This window comes from Pelophylax lessonae, assembly GCF_965119305.1.
Source record: "Pelophylax lessonae genome assembly, chromosome: 13".
NCBI lineage: Eukaryota > Metazoa > Chordata > Amphibia > Anura > Ranidae > Pelophylax > Pelophylax lessonae.
Genome location: NC_138780.1, coordinates 65,544,020 through 65,564,092, shown reverse-complemented (window position 1 = coordinate 65,564,092; position 20,073 = coordinate 65,544,020). Strand labels below are relative to the sequence as shown.

At 43.3% G+C, this 20,073-nt stretch overlaps 1 protein-coding gene across 2 annotated transcripts in view; it reads left to right on the top strand.

The window, feature by feature from the left end:
- Positions 1-20,073, top strand: part of INO80 (INO80 complex ATPase subunit) — a 362,932-nt gene that overhangs the window by 307,236 nt on the left and 35,623 nt on the right. For both annotated transcript variants that reach the window (XM_082275733.1, XM_082275734.1), the window contains 3 exons: positions 9,022-9,149; positions 9,538-9,632; positions 10,476-10,548. In XM_082275733.1, the coding sequence (XP_082131859.1) occupies positions 9,022-9,149; positions 9,538-9,632; positions 10,476-10,548 (296 nt within the window). The remainder of the gene's footprint in view (positions 1-9,021; positions 9,150-9,537; positions 9,633-10,475; positions 10,549-20,073) is intronic.

The following is a 20,073-nucleotide window of genomic DNA, read 5'->3' as shown; positions in this document are numbered from 1 at the left end:
AAAGCTCCATCATAAAGGAACAAGCCTGTAAATTAGTTTCCTATTCAGAATAAAACTTTTGTTATATTGGGAAAGATCTCAATGTGTAGGCAAGGGGCATTTTTGACCTCAATATATTTTTGAAAACATCTCTTATTCCAAATTTATTGTGATTTATTTTCTAGTAATCTCTGGAGTCCCAAAAAAAATCCATCGAATGTAACACCACCAAATTATGCACCTCAGGATTGGTTAATCTGGTCCATCAACCTGTCACAAGCTGCCCCACGATAATTGGTCATAATAATAATATAAATATCAGTAATGGTCAAAATAATATTCAAAAGAGAGAGAATGAATCTCCAGCCAACAAAGGAATTAACGTGTGTCTTTCACTTCTAGAGATTATGGCGTCAATTCACTAAGCTTTATTGCAGGGGTAATGAATTAAAATTCAAGGAGGTCCGGTCGCTAAAATTTTCATTGGGCCGAGGTCCGAATCTCAAGTCTGTGCACATTTTATGTTAGGGGCACTCTGATGGGCAGAACAAAATGTGCCCACCAGCGTGACCCTTAACATAAAATATGCCCATCAGCGTGCCCCTTAGCATAACATTTGCCCATCAGCGTGACCCTTAACATAAAATAAGGGTCACGCTGATGGGCATATTTTATGTTAGGGGGCACTCTGATGGGCACATTTTATGATGGTGGGATCGCTGATGGGCAAAACAAAACGTGTAAATCAGCATTGCTCTTAACATAAAATATGCCCGTTAGAGTGCCCCATAACATAAAATATGCCCATCAGTGTGTACCACAGCATAAAAATGCACATCAGCATGCCCCTTAACATAAAATATGCCCATCAGAGTATTTTAAGTCAAGGGAGAACTCTGATGGGCACTTTTTTTTTTTTTTTTTTATGGGGCACTATAATGAGCACAACAAAATATGCCATTCTGCACACTTGTTAAAGCTTGTGCAGCTATTCTCCCCTAAAAATATGCTCCACATACCTGGAGCCAGGAGCTGAGCCAAAAGCCACGAACAGGGGGGCGGGGCGTGCACATAGTGTCACGCCCTAGCTCGCTGCCCGCTGTTCTGACAGATACCCGCTCAGATTGCTATACCCCCGTCACTTCCGCCGGCCGTGCGTCATCAAACAGCTGTGCGAGTCCCGAGAGGGAGTCGCGGTCAGGAGCAGGGGGCGGGGCACCCGCGTGACGTCACGCCCCTACTTGCTGCTTGCTGCTAGTGAGCCGGGAGCCGCAGTGAGGAGGGGGCTGAATACGGCCTCGCGGTCCGGGTGGAAGCATCATGCGGTCCGCCATTTAGTGACCGCTGCTTTATTGCATTCGATAAGGTATAATGTTACTCATTTGTATAAATTATCGCACGCGTGCGGTAAATTAAGTCCAACTCACACAAAAAATATAACGATTATGCTGTATTTACCAGAAATTTTTTTTTGTCTAATTCACAAATGGAACAGAGAGTAAAAGAGCATGTGATAATTACCACCAGAGTTTTGCTGGCGGTATCACGTGGTATTTATCAAAAACGAGCCTGAGGTTCTTTGACAAATAGCTGGTTGCTAAGCATCGGGCTGGGAAAAATAAAAATCTGACAAAAAGTAGGAGAAAAAAAAAACAGCGTGGGGTCCCCCCAGTCCATACCAGGCCCTTCGGGTCTGTTATGGATTTTATGGGAAATCCTACGCCAAAATTAAAAAAAAAAAAAAAAAGTTTAGGGCAGCCCCCCCAAAAAAAATCCACGCCAGACCCTTACCTGAGCATGCAGCCCGGCAGGTCAGTAGGGGGGACCGAGGGCCCTACCCCTCTTGAACCATACCAGGCCACATGCCCTCAACAACAGCTCTGCCCCCATCCACCCCAAAGCAGTTTGTCCCCATGTTGATTATCCCCGCCCCCCTCATGTGAATGAGTATGGGGCACATTGTAGCCCTACCTATTCACCCAAAAAGTATCAAAAGGTAAGAAAAGCCCAGAGAGTTTTTGACATATCCTAAAACAAACAAATAAATAGAAAATCCATTGTCAATCACAACAGCTGCCACACTGCCGGAACCCAAAAAAACCCCAAAATAAAAAGAGCTCCACTCCCGAGCATAGCTGGCCGCTAAATGCCTCCTTCGCCGTTTAACAGTTCTTGTAAAGGTAAGGGCGGGGCCACCTGGTGATGTCAACTGGTGGCCCCACCCCCTCGTGATGTTTCCAAACCAGCATGCACCCCTCCGTGACATCACAAGGGGCGGTGCCATGAGGGGGGCGGTGCCCTTACTTGTATAAGAACTGTCAAATGGTAAAGGAGGCATTCGGCGGCCAGCCGTGGTCGGGAGCAGAGCTCTTTTTTTTTTTCCGGTCCAGGTGGTGCGGCGGGCGTCATGATTGATGATAGATTTACATCAGGGTATGCTATTTTTTTAATTTTAAATAAATGATTTGTCAAAATCTGTCTTGGTTTTCTTACTTTTTGACACTTTTTTGGTGAATGGGTAGCATACTCATTCACATAGGCGGGGGCGGGATCTGGGGGCCCCCGATTCCGATAAGCCCCCTGTCTGCAGACCCCCACAACCACTGGACACGGCCCTTGTCCCCATCACCCCTGCCCCAAAGCACCCACCCCCCATGTTGAGGGCATATGGCCTGGTATGTTTTAGGAGGGGGGCGCTCGCTCACCCTGATCCCTTTCCTGACCTGCCAGGATGCATGCCCGGATAACCGTCTGGTAAAGATTTTGAAGGGTGCCCATGCCATTTTTCTTTTTTACATTTCGGCATGGGATTCCCCTTAAGATCCATACCAGACCCGAGGAGCCTGGTATGGACTGGGGGGTAGGCTTTTTTTTACAATTAGCTGTTAGCGGGGAAGCCCACTGACAGCTGATGAGTCTTTGGTTAAAGAAGGCTTCCCGGCCCGCTGCTAAGCAACCAACTATTTTTAAAGAACAAAACAAGCAAATAAAGGCGCCTTGGAGTGTAGACTGTATGATAAATTTTATTGGCAATACATATAAACCTCACATTAAAGTTTGTGAGAGGGAGCATGTAGGGGCACGAAATGCCCAAGAAGGACATCTGGAGGAGTAAGGGCAATAGAGCCCTTGTGTTTGTGCCGTCTCAGGATCTTCCTCTGTTCCCGCTGGATCCGGCCGGTGATAGAATGCGGTGAACCCCCAGCTGGAAGCAAGGGCTGGGGCGCACGATGGAGAGCAGCGTCACTCCTCAACGCCACAAGCCCGCAACGCGTTTCGGAGCATGCACAGTGGATGAAAAAGATAATGCGCACTCCTTTCTGAAGCTCTATTTATTGCCTCTAAAATGTATCATACAGTCTACACTCAGAGGTGCCTTTCTGTGTTTGATTTCTTTACATGTTTGGGGAAGCAGCTTCTACCCCCCCCCCCTCCCCCATCCGAAGGGCAACCCTGAACAGTGGACCTTCATCTTCTTCTATATAGATTTTTCAAAAAGTTTGCACCTTATCATTTGCACCTTCAGTGCAGTTTCACGCAAAGATACACATGTATTAGCATCTAACTATTTACATGTTTTTTGTTGTCACTATTTTTCAAAGAACAGCCTGGGGGGATCCCCCCAACCCCATGGCTGTTTTTTGACAAATCCCAGTCTGCTCCTTATTAGCAACCAGCTCAATGCGGTAAGTTACCGCATTGAATAATGCGGTAATTACTGTGAAATCGAACAAATACCGCATTCGGTAGTTAACGGTAAATTCTTAGTGAATTGAACTTTCACAACTGATTTACCGCTTGTGGTATTTTACCGCATTTTTTTTGCCGTTATTTAACTCTTCGTGTATCGACCCCTATGTTTGCAGTACTTCAAAAGGCTCCTGAGGAAGCCATAGCCTGGCGAAACATGTAGAGCCAAAATTACTGTTTTTGTACCATAATCGCATGGATACTGTATGATAGTTTTAGACACGAAATGTTGATTTTTAAAATGCTCAAAAAAATACTTTTATAAAATTTTCTGTTTTCATCAATACACAGATCATACTTGCAGATCATATCTACTCATTGCATGTGTAGAAAACCAGCTGCTGCCCAGCCCAGTTCAGAAACCGTATATACTACATTACTACATACTATATATACAGTATCTTGTCTGAATAATAATACTACTCAGTATTTTCCATGTTACATGGGTAATCAGGTTGAAAATAATACTTCTGTTCCTCAATTTCCACCAAAAGACAGAAATACATTTAAAAATGTGGACTCTCAGAACCATAAACATTCAGTTTATGTAGTTTTTCTGAAACCTTTTTGCTTTAATCTTTTTGTTTTTTAGTGCTGCTATAAAGCTATACTTGTGTAGAGCTCAAACCTCATTTTGTTAAGCATGATATATTGAAATATCCATTATGCTAAGACTTCTGGGAAAGAGTTAAATATATGACAGAGTCAGCAGCGTATTGTTTTAAAATTTTGTTTATGACAAGAGCTGCAAACAGGATGCGTATTTTTCCTGAGACACAGTTACAAGGCTGTTCTCAGCACCCCATCTATTTTCTGCCTCTGGCATTGGGGATTGTTAGAGAACCCTGTAATCTGAGTTTTTATTCAGGGTAATTCAAGTAACGATAGCCCAACATGGATATATAAGTAAAAAAAATTTCAGGAATTGTTTTAGATACATCAACAGTTGCAGGTGAAATGCATATGATTAGGAATATTCCTGCAGGTTTGATTCCCATGAGCTGTTTTGTGATACTGGTACAATTTCTGGGTTAAATAATATTTCACCATTACAGAAAATAAAATAAATGCACATATTTTTGCAAAAAAAGGGCATTTATTATTTTTTTTTTTCCTGCAGGAGCCTGGAAAGTATTGCACCTGCGATCTGAAGATCACAAGTGCAATGCGGGCTGCTGCAGACGTGTCCTCTAGATTTCAGAGTGTACCTCTCTATGGACTTTCTATTTGAAAGCCGGAGGACATAGAAAAACAGAAGGAGATAACTGACTTACTAGACAAAAATCGAGCTTAAACGTACCCTCGAGCCTAAGCATAAGACACACTTTGAACCTGGAAACGCCCAGAAACTGGTTTCCTTGCGTACTACTCTATCCCAAAGTCTAGAACACGTGGCTAGAGACAAAATTTAGATTTTATGCACATCCGTTCTACGAACTTAGGAAAATGTGTGGCCGTTTATTGGCCAGACTGCTAAAAAAGCAACAAGCCCTGTGCCATGTTCATAACCTCACAGTTCATGGTATGCCAGTTGTAGACACTTTGTCCATTGCACAGGAGTTCCAGAAGGTTTACGCTTTCCTTTATAATATTCCACCCACTTCTTTCTCTTCTGGAAAAATGTCCTATGCTGAAAGTGTGCAGGAATATCTAAGAGCCTCCGCTTTCCTTGGCCTGTCTTCTAGGATAATTGAGGAATTGGAGCGTCCAATAACTATAGAAGAGTTAGGCTCAGTGGTCTCTGCCCTCCAATTAGGTAAAAGCCCTGGGCCTGATGGTTTCACTAACATCTACTACTAAAAGCGGTTTTCCACTTCAGCCGTTTCACTTTATTCACCATTATTTTAATGCCATCTTTACTGCTAATCCATTACCACCAGAGGTGCTTATGACTAATGCCACGGTACTGCCCAAACATGGGAAGGACGCCCAGCATTGTGCTAATTAAAGGCTGATTTCCTTACTGAATTCCGATACCAAGATTTTGGCTAAATTGTCTATTCATCTTTAGGACCATGTGACGGGCCTAGTTCACCCAGACCAAACTAGCTTCATGGTAGGCTGCAAAGCTAGAGATAATACAATCAGAGCCCTACATTGTCACGCCTTGGCCAGGAGTTGATCTTGCACTGGGCTGAACAAGAACCTGCATGAATGCCTTGTGTGGTTTTGTCGCAAGGTGCCGAAAAGGTCTTTGACAGGGTCAACTGGACGTATATAACCGAATTGCTCCGGGGACTTGGCTTGGGAGAGCGGATGCCAGGATGGATTTTAGCTTTATATTGTAAACCTCAAGCTTGAGTAAAAGTGAACAGGCTGCTATCTGAACCTTTCCCTATAGGAAATGGAACATATCATGGATGCCCTTTGTCAGCTTTATTATTTGCTGTAACCTTTGCTTAGGACAATTAGAAACAATAACAATATAACAGGGATCCGTATAGGCTGCACAGAACATAAACTGTCGGCTTATGCTGACGATCTCCTATTTTATGTAACACAACCACAAACCTCCTTGCCTATACTGATGGAAGAGATACGTAAGTTTGGTCTCTTATCAAATTTTAAAATTAATTATAAGTCGGAACTACTACCTTTTCATGTTCCATCAGCTATGTTGGCGCTGTTGCGGCAGTCCTTTCAATTCATCTGGAGGGAGGGATCACTTCCTTAGCTGGGTACTCATATATTGTCTGGCTTTAAAGCTTTGTATGACCCTAATTTTGGTATCCTGCTAAGTGGCATTCTGTGGGATTTGAAGCAATGGCAAGGATATCCCTTAATGTGGTTTGGGAGAGTAAACGTGCTCAAAATGACCATCTTTACACATATTATTTACTTGTTTTATATCCATCTTAACACATATTATTTACTTGTTATATATCCATCTTAACACATATTATTTACCTGTTATATATAGTCACCATCCCCCTACAGGTGATGACCTTTATTTTGTGTTTTGTTTCTTTTTTTTTTTTTTTTTTTTGTACTATTGAAAAAAAGCCTTAATGAAAAGTCATTTTAAAAAAATTAAAAAAACAATACTGATGCCATAAAATAAAAGTGTATGAGCTGCAGCCACTGATCAGCAAGTTTTCTAGCATGCCTCTTAGGCAGCAGTCAATCCATCTATCTACTTCTTTTAAACAGGGACAGCCACAAATTTTCCAAGTCCCTGCTGAACCGTCCGAATTTCATTCAGTGTATGGCCAGCCTTGGAATGATTGTTCAGTACTTTGACTGAAGTATTTGCCAAGGGTAATATTGGCTACATATACTTGCCATTGCTTTCTCTCATATAGGAATTCTAATATCTTCATATGAATCCAGGTTTCAGCAGTTAAAGCAAACTTAAATTCTGCATTTTTAATGGCCCCCAGAGGTGTTAAGAAAGCCATATATTATACATTTTCTTTTCTTCAACCACAGGTTGAAGGAACAAAAATTGCTTGGTTTCCCCATCAACACAGTCAGTGTTGATGGCAGAATCTCTCCCACTGTGCTATTGTATTTTGACAGTGTAAAGTTTCCCTGCTATCAGAATATAATGATCACTGCCAGCAGCTATAGCAGCTGCCAGTGATCGCACACAAAAAAAAAAAAAAATCCTACTGGCTGGTTGTACTGAAGTCAATTGATGGATTAACTTCAATACAACCAACCTGCCCATAGACTAATCGAAAGACTAATCCTGCTGAACTGGCCGAATTTCAGAGCATATTATGTCATATTTACCTGCTAAACATGCCACTCCAGCACTGTCAGTGCTCTCGCTGGTCATAGGTGCTTCCATCTTCTCTCACTTTTCCTTTTTCGTTTGTACTTTTTGCTTGGCTTCTTCATTCGCAAGGTTACGATAACGTCACTCCCGCACATGTGCATAGAAGTCACATCATTGTTGGACAGAGAGGGGCCATAAATGTATGCTGAGAATCCTGATTCCTAACATTTTTATTAAAAATAAAAAAGGCTTTCTGTTTATTTAAGCAATTGCATACGTGTGGAAAGAATGAGAGAAATGGGTGTCACTGTTTAGAAAGTTCAGCTGCAAATGCAATGTGAAATTTTAATTGTGTGCAAAATTTTGTCCAAATTTGTAAGTAATAGAGCTTTCAAATAGCATTGAGTGTATTATACTAATGAAAACTTTACCTGATGTTGAAAACTAATTTCAAGGTTGGGTTCAAAGCATCCTAATCAGAGTACAGTTAAAAAACTTTTCCGCTTGCATTATGTCATGCTCTGCAACCTGCCATCATATATATCACTGCATCAACCGCTTTTTCTTACTCAAGTGCACGTGTATTGTCTCTGCTATACTAAGATACTACTACAATGCTAAAGAAACAAGAGTTCTACTGGTAAAAGAGGGTGTCATTAATGTTATGCATTTCATCATTCTTACAGTATGTATAATTTGTGTACTTGAAATTAAATACACATTAGAAGTTTAATATGCAGCCCATTGTATAATCCATTGCAGATCTCTATCCACTTTAAATGTAAATTGGGTTGCGTAAATTTAGTTTTAGAACAAGTTGCTGAAGGCAATATTTTTGTTTCCATGAAGATGGTGATATAACCGTGTTAATCTTTTTTCGCAAATCTTTTTTCGCATTCGAAGTGTTGGCATCTGAAATAATGATTATTTTTATTATTATTAATTGGACTCCAGGGGGTGCTTTGACATTTCTAAATCTCAGCTGCAGCCAAGAGCAGGTTCTATTTGAAACTGAGGTACTGATCAGCTGCCTCTGCCAGAACAACCAATCAGTGTGTCTGCCTCATATTCATTGACTGTCTACTGATCTGGCGGTTTTTGTCTAGAAACAGTCTAATGTATGACCTCCTGCAGAGACCTGTGGCCAAGGCCTCATTGGGGTAGGAATATCAATCAGCTAGGTTATCCTCTCTACCAGGCCTAAATATTTGAGGCAATCATTTTTGTGTTCAAAGTTGCATTGGCTGTTAGAGTTGCCTGTAGACCATTGTTTCCAGCCTGGGCATCCAACAATTCTCTAGTGTCCATAGTCTTCTGTAGCCATGGCTGGCTGTCTTACCAACTCGCAGGTTAAGCTTTATTTGTACATTGTTCTGTAACCCGTAATCACCGATTTAGATGCACTATTAATAATAATAATAATGAATACAGAGATGCAAATAAGTGTATTTTATTTTGCCATTACAGCAGCTATAGTAGAATCATAGGTTTACAAGTGATATCTTAAGTGTGGTTAGTCTATGATACACAGTAACACAATCCTTACACTCATCCTAATTCATGTATTACAGACAAGGAGAGTCTGATCACAGACAGTGGAAAGCTGTATGCACTGGACCTGCTGCTAACACGCCTCAAGTCCCAAGGACACAGAGTGCTTATTTACTCACAGATGACTCGGATGATTGATCTGCTAGAGGTAGTATACAGTACTGTTTAGTTCAAACCTCTTTTTGACAGCTGGTGTGCATATGCACTCAGTGAGCCCCTCTATCTCTTTTGCATAACTTCAGCAGGGCAACAGGATCTAAGCTGATGATGCTCATTTAGTATACTGAACTTTAGATTTAGAGCGCCTGTTTGGTACTTTACATGGCATGTTTGAACCTTTCAAGCAACCTCAATGTTTTTCTTCATACTCGAAGGGTAACCAATCACAGATGGGAAAGAGGCATAAACTGAGGGTGGCTTTTAGTATTTACATCTTGTGTATTACATAGTTAATCTGGTTGAAAAAAGACAAAAGTCTATCCAGTTGAACCAGGTTATTAAGCATGTAGTTGAGAAATCCCCTTTTATATTCACAGGAATATATGGTATATAGGAAGCACACATACATGCGGTTAGATGGCTCATCTAAGATCTCAGAGAGGAGGGACATGGTGGCAGATTTTCAAAGCAGGTAAGCTAATAAAAATATTTCCTAAGTAATGTGGTTTCCAAATGGTTAAGTATTTTTTTTGCTTTGCCTGAATGAATTAAAACTGATTTGGTTGTTTTTTAATTTTTGTGGTTGAGGTCTAGATTTTCTCAAATGCAGATGCTACTTTTTATTTTGAAAGTACTGCATATATAACAAAGGATTCAAAATTAACTTTTGAAGCAATACAATCCTGTAAAATGAAACTTTCTGATATCCAAGTAAATCTAATAAAAGGTAAAGGTATGCCAGTAAAAAGAAACAAAGTAAATTTTACATAGGCATGAGCTGCCTTATTAGGGCCTGTATTGATGGGCTTTGGGCTTGTGTCAGTGGCATCCTCCATGTAATGGAGATAAACAAAGGGAGATATGTTTAAAGTCCAGCTTGGGTGACAACCATAGCTCCCACTATAGATACAATGAGTATCTGAACAGTAGACACCCAAGGACAGGAAATGTGGTGGACTACCAGGTGGAAAATAAAGGGTGGAAAAAAAGAAAATTAATTCAGCCACCTCATCTAAGGACAGGTAAGCTGCAATATATTACATTTTTGGCTTTTGTATTCGAGTTGGCAGAAAAAAACTATTTCTCATAGGAAACCAATTATTTGTGAATGGTCCAGGTACAACACCAGTTGTTACCAGTTGCGGTGCTGCATTGGAAGAGTTTACCCTTCCATAGAGCAAACAGCAGTGATTTCAAGGTTAAAGGGAAAATACTGTCAGTTTAGCATCATTGTGATTTGCCTGAACTCATTTGTGTGCCACATACTCTTGTTCCTATTGCATATTGCTTAAAGGTTATTTCTCTTTTGCTTTAGGACTGACATATTTGTTTTCCTGCTAAGTACTAGAGCCGGAGGGCTTGGTATTAACCTTACAGCTGCTGACACGGTAAGCACACACTGGATTTAGAAAGTTGCATATCTGTTATCTGCAAATTCCATTTTGAACTCAGCCACCCACTTACATACTTGAAAACTCTGAAGATGGAAAGGCTGATTTACTTTGAGATACATTGAGTGAACATTCGCTTTAGTTATCCAATTGTGAATTATCCAGTCAGTGAAGATTCTCAGATCTTTTAAGAAATCACACTGGAGCATTGTTTTCAGTGCATTGAAAGAAAGTTTCTCTATGCAGTATATGGAGTATGCTGATACACATTTTACCATCGAAATCAGTTCAAGTGAGGTCTCTGCTGGAAAAAAAAAAAACACAGCATGTTTTAGAATGCATGTCAATGCAGCAGGCAGCCTACAGTACCCAATGATAGACTGTGGTCAACTTCTTATCCTGTACACAAGGAAAGACCAAATAATATATAGGACTAACTGGACCAATAAATGTAGAATTCAGTAAAAGGAAAAAGGAGACATATTTTTTTTATACCACACATCATATACTTACCAGCTCTGTACAATAAAAATTTCTCAGAGCGGTTCCCATCCTCAGCTTCCTTTGACCCTTGCTGTTGCTCCTGGCTTCTCCTCTTCCTATGGTGGCACACTTACGCTCCCAAGCCTTGCCACCTGGTCTCTCGTCACAAGATTTGATCATGACTCCCGCTGCCTCGCAAAGCTTTTGAGAGCAGGGATAGCTGCTACAGACTAGCACAACACTGAATCTGAGGGTGCACATAAGTATAAGAGGGGGTGAGGAGGCAATACTAATAAAGGGAATGGATTAAGGTAAAAAATATATATTTGAGTCTTTTTCAGGCATTATGATGCAGACTGCGAAGAAGAGAATGTACTTTTTCTATGTATTTGCTTTAACTTAGTGTGTTCAGGAATAGGAAATACATAAGTGAAAAATATTTCAAATGTATTCAAATATTTTAAAGTGAAGTGGTAGATGGACTGTGGAAATTCAGGTGGTTAAATATTCTGAACTAGCATTAAATGAGATTTAAAACCAGCCCTCGCTGATCTGCACTGTGGAGCAATTTATCCTTCCAAACTCTGAAGCAATTTAAGTCTTTCTCTTGGCAGCTCCGTTCACCCTGCACCCACCTCCCAGAGCTCCTGCTTTGTGATTAGATTGGATATTGAAAGGCTGCTATATCACTGTTTGAGAGGGGCTACTAGGGGGAAGTGAGCTATCTAAGGAAACAACTTGAAGCAAATGTTTTTGATTTAACGTTTGACGATAAAGTGCTCCACAATGCTTGCCGCTAAAGAGGTCGGCAAGGGCTTGTTTTAAAGCCTATTTAAAGCTTGCTAAAAATGTGTTAATATTGAATACACATAGCCTGGCCACAGTTTCACCTTAAGTCAGGGAAATATGAAATACTTTATGCAGATCTTTTGAAATGACATAGTCAAAGTCTTGACTAGGGATGATCTTCGGGTTTGGGTTGAAACTGAGCTTGCAGTGAACCCAAGCCATTCACAGTTTACAGACATGGCAAACTTATGCTGCTGTTGTTTGGCATAATAGCAATCGACAAGCAATAATGCATTTTCTGGCCATTGAACTGAGGTAAGGTAGCTTGGAATGGCCAGTAATGAAGGTTTTATGTGACAACCCCCTAACTTTAAAAGTCAGTGTTCCCAGCAGGCATTTGTCAAAGTATGTTGAGGTAGATAATTTCATGGTCAGAAAAATAAACTTGTAACTGACAGACTACACAAAGTAGGGCCAAGAGCAGGCTTGAAACTCATCATAAGTCTCCTAACCCAACCCCACCATATCCTGTAGTATATTTGACTACACAGGTGTCTCTTCCACAGCTGCAGGAGAAGAAGAAAACATTGTCCTCTAATCAACCGCATGCCCAGTGTCTCAATGCCAGCTTGGCAGAATTGCTAGGGTTTTATCTGCTCCCATTCCAACTCAGAAAACTTCACAAAGGAATCGGTGGCTACACTTACCCAGCTTGTAATTCTAAACTAAATAATACACCTCAGGAAGTACCCCCATGGTTAACAGAAGATAGACTTAGAACTAAACTAGAGAAACTCAACATAAATAAATCACCGGTACCGGATGGCTTGCACCTAGGGTACTTAAGGAACTCAGCCAGGTGATAGCAAGACCATTATTCTTGATCTTTAAGGATAGTCTACAGATGGGTATGGTGCCAGCTGATTGGAAAAAAGCCAACGTGGTACTAATATTTAAAAAAGGGCCGAGATATATCTCGGTTAACTATAGACCAGTCAGCCTAACATCTGTAGTCTGCAAGATTTCGGAGGGGATGTTAAGGGACTATATACAAGACTTTAGTAATGAAAACGGTATTTTCTCTAGCGCTCATCGACAGACGTAGTCCTCGGTGATACACCACCTTCGGGTTATGTTACCTCCGCAGGAGCAAGACTAGACAGGAAATTAAAAAGCTCTGGCCACACCCTAGGGGCAGTCCCAGAGGGTATATCCTCTCTCTCTCTGCCTCAGCAAATCAGTTATTTTCTGTCTAGTTAGGAGTAAGGACCTAGACACCTTGCTGGGATCTTAGGTCCTGGCAAGAATTTTTTCTTAAAGGATTTTTTTTTTTTTAGACAGCTTTTTTCTCCAGTGTTCCTGTGAGATCTTCAAGCAAGAAAGCTGAACTGGGCGACGGGCTGGATGTTGAGATCCGGTGGTCACCCCAGTTCAGCCTACGAGCGCGTGCAGGCCATAGCTCCGCGCTGGGTCGGCCGCGACAAAGTCCCATTAAAGGACTGTCCACGCGAGTTAAACGTCTCGCCGAAACGCCAAAGACCATGAGTCACGGCGTCCGTATCGGTCGACAGCCCTCCCGCCCCGGTGGAGAGGGGTACTGTCAGGAGTTGGTGCCCGCCTGGTTCCGGTATGGTGAGTAGTATGTTCCCCCTTTTTCCCTGACGGGTTTTGTGGTGAACGCGGGCCCCTCTCTGTATGGTAAGAAAGAGTCCTTTCTATCCTATAACATGTCACAAATCCTCCTACTTTGAGTGTGATTTATGTGTGCAAAAGCCAGGAGGCTTGGCTTGGGAGCTAACAATCTATTGTATACATGTTTTAAAGATGTAATCTGTGGCATTCTGGGAATCTTATGGGTTAAGTATAAGCTACCTACCAGTCAGAAGCCACGGACATGTAGACTGCCTTCCAAATCAGATCTCCAGCTAATAGCAGGCCTCCCGAACGGCCACGCGGTCCGCCAGGGCCGGTACCGCCAACCACGCCATATCCCCATGCAGAGAGAGTGTTGTGTGCCCTGCAGCACACCGCTATTCAGTTTAGGCCGCCGCCATTTTTTTTTGCTGGATCGCACGAGCCGCCATTTTGGCGTAGCCTCGTGTCTCCAGCATGGGGGCGGCCATGTTTGAGGTGATCCTACACCTCGTGGAGCTTGGGGGAGGCGCCGGAAGGCGTGCAGAGGGGCGGAGCCGCCTCCTTTCTTCCTGGGCAGCCAGCCAAGAGACTTCCTGTTTGTCAAGACAGCGCTGTAAGCTGTTGCAGTTTAACTCTGAGCATCAAGTGGTGAGCCTGGGGGTCTATCTCTCTCTCTCTCGATCGATAGGGATCCCTAAGCAGGTAACACTAAGGGGCTTTTTGTGGCGCTGGGGGTCAGAAAAGAAAAAAAAAAAAAAAAAAAAAAGTTTTTTTCTTTACTTTTGAATCATATTATCCAGGAAGTAACTGGAGTTATTATGGACCCTGCCACACATATTCCCCCACCTGTTTCCCTCGAGGGGGCCTCGGGACCCGCCGGTGCACAGAGTATAGAGTCATTTACAGCAATTTTGGAGTCTATGGTGGCTCGGGTGGAGGCGGCCTGTCAGGGACGGGGGTCAAGGAAGTGACCCCCGCCTACCCCTATACCATCTGACACCTCTGACTCAGATTCAGAGATGGTCACGGCAGTTGCAGGTTCCTCTGCAAGGGCTGTTATCCCAGGTAAAGCCCCCTCAGACAGTGAGGAGGACGCTTCTTCTCTTGCTATAATTCAGGAAGAAGCATTGGTGGACGCACTAGTTGTGGCAGTGCAAGAAACCTTAAAACTTGAGGCTTTACCGGCAGAGGCAACTGAAACAGAGAGGCCTTTTGGGACTAATAAGCCCATCAAGACGGCGAAGGCTTTTCCTGTACCTAAATGTTTTGGTAATCAGATTAAAGGAGAATGGGAGCATTCTAAACGTACCTTTACTATTTCCAAGCGTATTGCTAGACGCTATCCGTTTGAGGAATCCATCATTAAGAAATGGACGGTACCACCAGTCGTGGATCCGCCTATTTCCAGGCTGAATAAAGCCACGGTTATTCCAGTGGAGGACACTTCGTCCTTTAAGGATCCGGTGGATCGAAAGATAGAAGCAGAGTCCCGCACTATCTTTTCTCTGATAGGGTCAGCATTTAGACCAGTAATCGTTATTGGTCTAGTTTCCCAGACACTTACGGAATGGGCGAAAATGGTACGCCAAGATCTTAGGGGAAAAGATATTCCCCAGGAGACATCTGATTTGATGGAACAGATCATACAAGGGCTACGGTTTATCTGTGACGCAGCCTTGGACACTACTCCCCTATTAGGGCATGCATCTAAGTTAGCAGTGATCCTCAGACGTGTGCTGTGGTTAAAATGCTGGTCAGCTGACCTAGGTTCCAAAAAGACCTTGACCAATCTCCCCTTTCAGGGGAATCGTCTATTTGGAGCCAACCTAGATGAAATCATTAAGGATGCCACTGGGGGCAAGAGCACTTTTTTGCCACAGGCTGCAAAAGCTAAGGGACCTCGCAACAAGCGAGGACCTTTCTTTACCGCCCATAAAGGGCGCCCGGCTGGTACTAGCGGGAAAGGCAAGACTCCTCCAGGAGGGTTCAAGAAGGGGACCAACCCAGCCAAACCCGAAGCAAAGGAGTACACAGCCTGAAGGTGCGCCCCCACCCGGTTTCAGGGTGGGGGGACGTTTTCACCGGTATTCAGGACATTAGATCGAGCATCAACCACTACTACCGGTGCGATTCTTCCCTTCCAACATTTAAGTGCCACAGGAAGCGGTAGTTACCGTTCCCTGAAAAGATCTTTTCCTTTACCTTTTCCTAAGATTAGTCCCGATACCTCACAGGAATCGGATCTGGTTGACCAGATAGGCCAAGTAGCCTCTAGTCGGGTGACTTCGGTCCCTGAGGTTCAACCAGAAAAGATCACCCTTCCTGATAGCAATCAGGTATCTGTTAAATGTGTGGGAACAGAAAACGACCAGACTTTCTCGGATGGTCGGGGCCAGATACCTCTAGGGACGCCTGGTTCAGATCCAATCAGCGCCAGTGGTCCTAGAAATTCTAGGCTGGCCTCCTCAAGCCGGCCTGGCCGACTTGGACATGTTAGTCGCAGACGTTCCGTGGGAACTTCGTCTCAGGGAGTGTCTGTGGTCTCAAGGACCAATTTACCTTCGTGCTTTACAGTCGCTGGTTTTAATGGCCTGGCCATTGAGACCCAAGTACTGAAGGACAGAGGTTTGTCTACTTCAGTCATTCCTACCCTTATTAAAGCAAGGAAAGCGACTTCCAGCAAAGTCTATTATCACACATGGAAGACTTATATTGCGTGGTGCGAATCTTTAGGATTTCCTCCACGTACCTATTCGGTGACTCGAATATTGGCCTTTTTGCAACAAGGGGTTGAGCAGAAGCTAGCCTTGAGCACCATCAAGGGTCAAGTTTCAGCATTAGCAATCTTCTTTCAGAAGCCTTTAGCTACCAAATCCTTGGTGCGGAATTTCATCCAGGGGGTGCGGCACCTGGCTCCTCCAGTCCGCGCGCCCTTACCGCCCTGGGATCTTAATTTGGTTTTGTCGGTTCTACAGAAACCTCCCTTTGAAAACATCAGGGAGATTCCCTTGCTTACTCTATCCCAGAAGGTGGCCTTCTTGGTGGCTATTACTTCTGCTCGCAGGGTGTCAGAACTGGCTGCATTATCATGCCAGTCACCATACCTAGTGATTCATAGGGATAAGGTAGTACTTCATCCTAAGCCATTTTTTCTTCCCAAGGTGGTTTCAGATTTTCATCTGAATGAAGATATTGTACTACCTTCCTTGTGTCCTCAGCCCAAGCATCATCGGGAACATGCGTTGCATTCCTTAGATGTGGTTCGGGCAATCAGGGTATACCTGAAAGCTACGGAATCATTCCGTGAGACGGATTCACTTTTTGTTATCACGGATGGCCCCAGAAAGGGTTTGCCTGCATCTGCCGCGACCATTGCCAAATGGATTAGACAAACGGTGGTACAGGCTTATTCTATTAAGGGTCAGAGTCCTCCGTTCCCTGTTAGGGCGCACTCCACTCGAGCGCTCAGTACTTCCTGGGCCTTTCGCCATCAGGCGTCAGTGGTCCAGGTATGTAAGGCGGCCACCTGGTCGTCGGTACATACCTTTACAAAATTCTATAAAATTGATGTGACGGCATCGGCGGATGCCTCATTTGGCCGCAAGGTTTTGCAGGCCGCAATTTGAGGAGACCGGTGGTCTACCTCGAGGGTTTTTTTCTGTTTGAAAAAAAAAAAAAAAAATTGTTTTCTTTTTTTTTTTGGTTGAGTCTCATCATTAAGGATGAGCATTGTAAACTTCTAGTTGGCACCGGTTGGGCCTTCTAGATTGGGATTGATTTCCATTTTCCCACCCCTCAGTTGTGATACTGCTCTGGGACGTCCCGAAGGTGGTGTATCACCGAGGACTACGTCTGTCGATGAGCGCTAGAGAAAAATGGATTTTTGTAAAATCTTACCGTAAAATCCTTTTCTCTTAGCTCATCGACAGATGTAGTCCCCGCCCCTCTGTTTTGGAGTTGGGTTGGGTTAAATTCTCTAAGCACTGCTTTTTCACATAACTGATTTGCTGAGGCAGAGAGAGAGAGGATATACCCTCTGGGACTGCCCCTAGGGTGTGGCCAGAGCTTTTTAATTTCCTGTCTAGTCCTGCTCCTGCGGAGGTAACATAACCCGAAGGTGGTGTATCACCGAGAACTACGTCTGTCGATGAGCTAAGAGAAAAGGATTTTACGGTAAGATTTTACAAAAATCCATTTATTAGTAGTAATCAGCATGGATTCATGAAAAATTGTTCTGGCCAGACCAATCTATTAACCTTCTACGATGAAGTGAGCTGCCACCTAGATAAAGGAAAGCCTGTGGATGTGGTGTATCTGGACTTTGCAAAGGCCTTTGACACTGTTCCCCACAAACGCTTACTGTACAAACTAAGGAAGGTAGATATGGACCATAAGGTGAGTACCTGGATAGAGAACTGGCTCCAGGGGAGAGTGCAAAGGGTGGTGATTGATGGGGAGTACTCGGATTGGGCAGGTGTGGAAAGTGGGGTCCCCCAAGGTTCTGTCCTGGGACCAATCCTGTTTAATTTATTCATAAATGATCTAGAGGAGGGGATATCTAGTACAATCTCAGTATTTGCAGATGATACTAAACTAAGCATGCCAATATCTTCTATGTGGGATGTGGAAACCTTACAAGCGGACCTGAACAAAATAATGGGGTGGGCAACTACATGTCAGATGAGGTTTAATGTTGAAAAATGTAAAGTAATGCACTTGGGTGCCAAAAACCAGAAAGCAAGCTACTCACTAGGGGGGGAACCTCTGGGTGAGTCTAGGATGGAAAAGGACCTGGGGATACTGGTAGACAACAGGCTTGGCAGTGGCATGCAACAGAATACTGGGATGTATAAAAAAGGGGATTCACTCCAGAAATAAAGAGATTATTCTCCCTCTCTACAAGACTCTGGTCCGGCCACATCTGGAGTATGCTGTCCAGTTCTGGGCACCGGTCCTCAGGAAGGATGTGCTGGAACCGGAGAGAGTCCAGAGAAGGGCAACAAAAATAATTAGGGGAATGGAGGACATCAGCTATGAGGAAAGACTGCAAGCACTGAACTTATTCTCTCTGGAGAAGAGACGATTGAGGGGGGATATGATATCAATGTACAAATACTGTACTGGCGACCCTAGCATAAGGAACAAACTATTCAGAAAAAGGGAATACAATAAGACACGCGGCCACTCACCAAGACTAGAGGAAAGGCGGTTTAACCTTAAAATACGTAAGGGGTTCTTCACTGTGAAAGCAGTAAGGATGTGGAATTCTCTTCGTATCAGCAGGGAGCGTCGATAGTTTCAAAAACTATTAGATGGGCACCTTAAAGACCACAACATACAGGGGTATACAATGTACGGTTAACAGCAAACACACACACACATCATAGGTTGAACTGGATGGACTGATGTCTTTTTTCAACCTCACAAACTATGTAACTATGTATATGTAACTATGTAAGAGGAGGGGATATCCAGCACAATCTCGGTATTTGCGGATGATACTAAACTAAGCATGCCAATATCTTCTATGCAGGATGTGGAAACCTTACAAGCGGACCTGAACAAAATAATGGGGTGGGCAACTAATTGGCAGATGAGGTTTAATGTTGAAAAATGTAACGTAATGCACTTGGGCGTCTGAAACATGAAAGCAAGCTACTCACAAGGGGGGGAACCTCTGGGTGAGTCTAAGATGGAAAAGGACCTGGGGGTATTATTGGACAACAGGCTTGGCAGTGGCATGCAATTCCAAGCCGCTGCAAGCAAAGCCAACAAAATACTGGCATGTATAAAAAAGGTTATTCACTCCAGAAATAAAGAGATTATTCTCCCATTCTACCATACTCTGGTCCGGCCACATCTGGAGTATTCCGTCCAGTTTTGGGCACCGGTCCTCAGAAAAGATGTGCTGGAACTGGAGAGAGTCCAGAGAAGAGCAACAAAAATAATTAGGGGAATGGAGGACATCAGCTATGAGGAAAGACTACAAGCATTGAACTTATGCTCTCTGGAGAAGAGACGCTTGAGGGGGGATATGATATCAATGTACTTTGTACAAATACTGTACTGGTGGGGACCGTAGCAAAGGAACAAACTTTTCAGAGAAAGGGAATACAATAAGACATGTGGTCACTAAAACTAGAGGAAAATTGGTTTAACCTTAAAATGGGGTTCTTTACTGTCAGAGCAGTAAGGATGTGGAATTATTTTCCACAAGCACTGGTATCAGCAGGGAGCATCAATGGTTTAAAAAAACTATTAGATGGGCACCTTAAAGACCACAACATAAAGGGGTATAGAATGTACGGTTAACAGCAAACACACACACACATCATAGGTTGAACTGGATGGACTGATGTCTTTTTTCAACCTCACAAACTATGTAACTGGGCACCAGAGGCAAAGCATTAGGAAAAGCCAGGAAAAGGAAAGCAGGAAAAGACTTGCTCCTGTAGGCCAGTGGGATTTCTTTGAGGTAGAGGCAGCAGGAGACAGAGAAAGAGTACATGGAGTATGAGAATGGGGGTGCTGGCAGTGAGGAGGAAATTGGGCAGACTTCCATGGGACTTTCCACCCCTCCTGAATGCCTAGAATTATATGTGGGCGAAGTGAGAT